Genomic DNA, 6,533 nt, shown 5'->3' on the forward strand with positions numbered 1-6,533 from the left:
CACACTGAGCATGTTCAAGGACTAGGTCAATACTGCCCAGGTCTCATGATTTCCTGAGCTTTAAGGTGTCTAAAGAGGTCACCAGAGGCTCGCTGTGCCCTTGATGGGCGGGCAGGGCCAGGCTGGGCCGGGCCCGCAGGGGGGCGGAGGCGGAGGCAGCAGCAGAGGTCAGGTGGCCCGGGTGCCTCTGCTCCTCAGTCTCGTGGCCATGCTCGTGCCACAGGGAGATGGCTCAGCGTGTGGTCCTTAGGAGATTGTTGGCACCCATCTTCTCTAGGAAGCTCCCTCAGTGTCGCCCGGTGCCTCTCATTCCTGAGGTTCTGGCCCAGGGCAGCTCCAGCAGACCCACTACTGCTACACCCAGTTTAGCCCGGACGTTCTCCACTACCAAGATCTCCAATGTTATGTTTAACGTCCAGGATGGGCCTGACTTTCAGGACAGAGTCGTCAACAGTGAGACGCCAGTAGTTGTGGATTTCCATGCGCAGTGGTGTGGCCCCTGCAAGATCTTGGGGCCCTGGTTAGAGAAAATGGTGGCAAAGCAGGAGGGGAAGGTGCTGATGGCCAAGGTGGACATTGACGACAACACAGACCTCGCCATCGAGTATGAGGTTTCTGCTGTGCCAACTGTGCTGGCCATCAAGAATGGGGACGTAGGGGCAGCTAGGTGGCGCAGTGGATAGAGCACTGGCCCTGGATTCAGGAGTACCTGAGTTCAAATCCAGCCTCAGACACTTGACACTTACTAGCTGTGTGACCCTGGGGCAAGTCACTCAACCCCCATTGCCCCGCAAAAAAAAAAAAAAAAAAAAAGAATGGGGACGTGGTGGACAAATTTGTGGGCATCAAAGACGAAGACCCGATGGAGGCTTTCCTCAAGAAGCTAATTGGCTGCTGAGCTAGGCCCACTTTTGTTTTCCCCAGGGCCCCCCTAGGGACTCTCATCCTTTCCAGCCCCCACCTGTCTGGCCCCCATTGGCCCCTCCTGTGTCCTGGGGCAGGGCTCTTCATCTCCCAGTTGTCTGACTGCAGAAGACTCATCCTTAGGGGAGGGGCGCTACTGCTCACCTGGGGAGGGAAGCCTGAGGCTGGGGGCTTGGAGGGCTTCTCACCCTCCTATGCTTGATCCTCCCTGTCCCACCACCAAGCCCAACCCCTACCATTACCACCCCCAGGCCCACCCTCATCTAGGCCCCAGTCGTAACTGTCTCCAGAGAAGTTTGGAGAGGGGCCTGTTGCAGCAAGATTACTTTATAGTGGGGTCACCCTATCTTGACTGTGAAGTTTTTATTCTTGTCCTTTGATATCTGTGCTTTATCACAGGCTCCATGACCCTATGACTGACCTACTGGCCACATTTTCTCCTCTGATGCTGTTTTGTAAAAGAAAAGAGAGCAAATTATCTATGTGTGCATATATATAATTCTCTCATTTTTTGTAGGTCTGTAATAATAAAGAGAGCTTTACTGATAAAAAAAAAAAAAGAGTCACCAGAGGTCTAGGAGTCCACAAAGAGTCTGCCAACAGCCAGGGTAGCCAAGCCCTAGGAGGAGCCAGCCATAAAGACAGATCTGCTTAACCCAGCCCACCTGGCAGCCAAGATACCATGTGCTGTAAACAAAGGAATGACTCATCTATCAGCTATGCTGTACCAGGAAGTGAACACAGTAGAGTGAATGTCTGGAAGTTACCACTTTTTTTTTTTTTTTTGGCAGGGCAATGAGGGTTAAGTGACTTGCCCAGGGTCACACAGCTAGTAAGTGTCAAGTGTCTGAGGCTGAATTTGAACTCAGGTCTTCCTGAGTCCAAGACCAGTGCTTTATCCACTGCGCCACCTAGCTGCCCCCTAGAGTTACCATTTTAAGTTTGAGTCTACTCTTCCTAAAGACCAAAGTGGTAAAGGAGAATGGGCTCCCAGTTTCAGGAGTTTTTATTCTTTAGGTCTTGCTATCTCTTGTCAGTAAATATTCCTTTGTAAAAGGTAATATTGGGGCAGCTAGGTGGCACAGTGGATAGAGCACTGACCTTAGAGTCAGGAGGACCTGAGTTCAAATCCAGCCTCAGACACTTGACACTTACTAGCTATGTGACCCTGGGCAAGTCACTTAACCCTCATTGCCCTGCAAAAAAAAAAGTTAATATTAACTGGTCTTCAGTGATATTAAAGGGATAACTGGTTGATTGATATTGGGGATAGTAATCACCAGCTGAATGATATTGGGGAAATGGTAACTGGCAATGGATATTGAGAGGAATTCACTGGTTGGGCACTCATGAACAATATAGTAGTGGAAAGAGAACCTTTGCGAGTCCTGGAGTTACCTCTAGCATCCTAAAGAGGGAGAGAAGAAGTAACCTGGTTCTGGGGACCTGAGCTGACAGTGATGGGACCATGGAGATGAAAGTCTGGACTCTATATGTGCTACCCTCCTGTGACAAAAGTGTATGGCTACATGGTGTATTCTTCTCCTTCCCCTTATATTGCAAGGTCCCGCAGAGCAGGTACTTTGTCATTTTTCACCTTCCTATGCCTTTTTCACTTCATGCAATGCCTTGTATTTCAATGAATATGCTAAAGAACCTGTGATTAAGCCAGTGGCATGTGGACTCTACAAAGCAGATCCCAATCTCAGAATCACAGAATTTAGAGTTGAAAGGGATGTCAGTAGCCATCCAATCCAGCCCATTCCCTAAAAAAATATCCCTTGCGTAATAAATCTGATAGCCTCTGCTTGAAGACCTCCACTGGGAGAAATCTCACTGCCTCTAGAGGCAATCCATTCTACATGTGGCCAGTTCTAACTGTAAGGAAGTATATGCTGACATCGAGCCTAAAGTTGCTTCTTTAAAACTTCTATTCATCACTCCTGGTTCTGACCTTTGGGGCCAAATAGAAGTCTCTTCTCTCTTCCACACATCAGCCCTTCAAATATTTGAAGACAGTTATCATGGCTACTTGAAAGTCTCTCTCCTCCAAGTTAAATATACCTCGTATTAACAAAGTTTCCTTTTTTAAAAAAAATAGTATTTTATTTCCACCCCAGTAACAAGTAAAGACAATTGTTAACATTTATTTTTTTATTATGAGTTCCGAATTTTCTTTCTCCCTCACCCACCCTCCCTGAGATAATAAGCAATTTGTTATAGGTTATACATGTTTAATCATGCAAAACATATTGTAATGTTTTTAATTGTAATTGTCATGTTGTAAAAGAAGACACAACCCCAAAGGGAAAAAACATGAAAAAAATACAGAAAGTGAAAAATAGTATTCTTTGATCTGCATTGAGACACCATCAGTTCTTTCTCTGGAGGTAGATAGCATTTTTCATCATGAGTCCTTTGGAATTGTCCTCAATCATTGTATTACTGAGAACAGCTGTCATTCACAGTTGATCATTGAACAATATTGCTGTTCTCCTGGTTCTACTCATTTTACTTTGCATCAATTCATGTAAGTCTTTCCAGGTTTCTCTGAAATCTGCCAGCTCATCATTTCTTATAGCACAGTAATATTCTAATTTAATCATATACCATAACTTGTTCAGCCATTCCCCAATTGATGAACACCCCATCAATTTTCAATTCTTTGCCAAAAGGTTCCTCCTATGACAGACAAGGCCCTTCACAGTTCTGGTTGTCCTTCCTTTGATGACCAAAACTTGCCTCTCTTGCTTTTCAATATCCTTCTTAAACTATGGCACCTAGAATGGAACACAATACTCTATGCGTGGTCTGAGTAAGGCAGAGTACACTGGGATTATCACCCATCTATGATTTAGCTAAATCCTATGGAATTGCCCAAGATTCACGAGTGTTTCCACTTGTCCAGGGTCACACAGTGAGTGTCAGAAGTGGAATCTGAACATAGGCTTTCCTGACTTCAAGTCCTGCAGGCTATCTGTTATGCTTATTGAATGGAATTATTGTGTCTAAAATGCTTTGTGATTCCTGGAACAAACACTTTGGCTAAACCTCTAAAGCTATCTTTGCTATTAGTTAATATCTGTTCATGGCTTATTGTCAGTTTCTTATTTCAACCAATCAATCAACACACACTTATTAAGTGCCTACTATGTGGGAGGCACTGTGCCAGGAGCTGCAGCTAAAAAGACAAAATGAAACAGTCCCTGTCTTTGAGGAGTTCACATTCTGTGGGGGACATGTGTTCCTTTTTTCTTACACTTTCTCCTCCTCCAACCCTGCCCCTAGTCAATGCAGTTAAAGTAATTTCTGGTCCCTGGTTAGTTCAGGACAGTGCTGCAGTGTCCCACCCAGATCACTTGGTGAAGGAGTTGTTTACCTCAATAGACACAGATGTACAAAGGAGCCATGGGACCCATTTACTGAGCAGTTTTCTCCATCCAATCAATTCCAAAGAAATTACTACCAGTCACCCCTTAATGATTGCATATTATTATCTGCACAGCAATTTCAACTTCTCAAAGCACTTTCTTATCTATTATCTCATCCCCTTCAAAAGTTGTGGGGCTGATATGCTTCTAGATGAAGAAACTGAGACCCAGAGCAGTGGAGTGAAAAGCATATAACTAGTTAGTGGAAGAAGCAGGTCTCAAACGCTTTATTTCATCAGACCATATCATTTCTCTGGTGGACCTCTTAGTTGCCATAGGGATTGCCAAAACTGGGAGGTATTACCAGATATTGTGTTTCCCTTCTGTAAAATGCAGAGACAAAATATACCAAGCAGCGGATTGCCTGCAGTGTTTTGGAATTCCTGAAAGGTGGCATGAAAGTATAAGAGGGTACCATTGGATTTGATTCCCTATCTGTGTTATAAGTTATGAAAGTACTGAGTTCCATCAGCTGCCACTTCTTAGTGCCAGATCCATCATTACCCATCACTCACTATTGCTTCAGGATTTCATTTCCCTTCCAATGAAATTAAGCTGTTTGCTGGTTAACGAAACACAGCAGAAAGCCCCCAAACTATTCAGGAGAGAAAAACAAAACAGCATCCCCTGATCCAGAAAGAGCAATAAACCAATGAACCAAAATTTAATAAAATTCAACCAAAATGACCTGCGGAGCAGAAAGGCTCCAGTGGGATGATTCTAGCCCAGGGGCAGTTTCCCTGGCTGAGTAGTACTCTGCTTTTTCCAGTGAGTTGCCCCTCCCCCCAGTGAGACAGCAGCCTTCTTAACTAAAACAAGCTTGGATCCTTAAAGGATTTAATAAAGTACATACAGATGGGGAGCCAGGATGCCAGAGCTGGGCTGCTGTCAGGGTGGTGTGGCGTTGATGGCCTGGTTTTTTCTCCCCCAAATTCCCTCTGGGTACAGGCAGATCAGAGCTGAATGGTGGCTGAGATCTTCGACATTGGTAATAGCTTGAAAAGCTGGGCCGGGCTTGTTCTGGACCCCAAACTGGAAGTCAATTAAAGATTGCCTGGATTTAACCTTCCCTTACTGGGGATTGTGGGGTAAGCTCCAAGGGAGGTGGGGATGATAAGATGGAAAGGAAGATCAGGAGTGGGGCTAGAAGACTGATTAGTCATTCATAAATTTTAGAGCTGAAATAGACCTTAGAGAACACCTAGTGTAACCTCCACCTAATATATAATGGGGAAACTGTGGCTCCAGAGGTGAAATGATTTCTAAAAGTCACACTCCAAGTTAGAAATAGAATTGGGAATACAATACACTTCCATGGACTATTGAGCCAGTGCTTTAAAAATAAAAACTATCCCAGGGGCAGCTAGGTGGTGCAGTGGATAGAGCACTGGCCATGGAGTCAGGAGTACCTAAGTTCAAATCCGGCCTCAGACACTTAATACTTACTAGCTGTGTGACCCTGGGCAAGTCACTTAACCCCAATTGCCTCACTAAAAACAAACAAAAAAACAAAAACAAAAACAAAAAAACTATCCCGAGTTATCAGTCCCTTTTATCCAAATTTTCTCAAAAGCCCATCTCATATGTGTCTTGCCCTGAGTGAGGTTCTATGGAGATGGTTCTCAAACTTTTTGGTCTCAGGACCCCTTTATACTCTTAAAAATGATTAAGAATCCCAAAGAACTTTTGTTTATGTGCTCTCATATCTATTGAGATTTACTATATTAGACAATACTACTTCTTAGTATTATGATGAAAATAGTTTTGACTTTTAGGATCCCCTGAAAGGGTCTCAAGTCCCAAGACCACACTTTGAGAACTTTTGTATTCAGGAATGGCAAAACTGAACCAGAAAAGGGTCTGGAAAGATTTCCTTTATTCCTTCTTAATAATTTCCTGGAATCCCTTCAGATCTCTTCATTTGCCCCTATAATTCCTTACTTGGTACTGTTTTGTGTTTGTTTTTTTCTTCTTCTTTCAGTCATGTTCATAGCAGATTGTAAGCTCTTTGAGGGTAGGGAATGTCACAGTGGCTGCACAGTCTTGGACAGAGCCTAGTTCATGATTATTGAATTGGCTAGATTGCATTTTCTAGAGATTATGCCTTTTAAAAAAATTCTGAAAGCCTATTTTTTCTTGTTGGTCAAAATGTGCTTTCTGGTTTGCTTAAACACTTTC

At 43.9% G+C, this 6,533-nt stretch overlaps 1 protein-coding gene across 1 annotated transcript; it reads left to right on the forward strand.

Moving 5' to 3' along the window:
- The first annotated feature begins 227 nt into the window (after positions 1-227).
- LOC122738361 (thioredoxin, mitochondrial-like) lies at positions 228-898 on the forward strand. Its single transcript, XM_043980408.1, has 2 exons — positions 228-653; positions 815-898. Exons 1-2 carry the CDS (start codon positions 228-230, stop codon positions 896-898), a joined length of 510 nt encoding a protein of 169 aa, XP_043836343.1.
- The last annotated feature ends 5,635 nt before the right edge of the window (positions 899-6,533 follow it).

The sequence above is a fragment of the Dromiciops gliroides genome, chromosome 2, assembly GCF_019393635.1.
Source record: "Dromiciops gliroides isolate mDroGli1 chromosome 2, mDroGli1.pri, whole genome shotgun sequence".
Taxonomy (NCBI): Eukaryota; Metazoa; Chordata; class Mammalia; order Microbiotheria; family Microbiotheriidae; genus Dromiciops; species Dromiciops gliroides.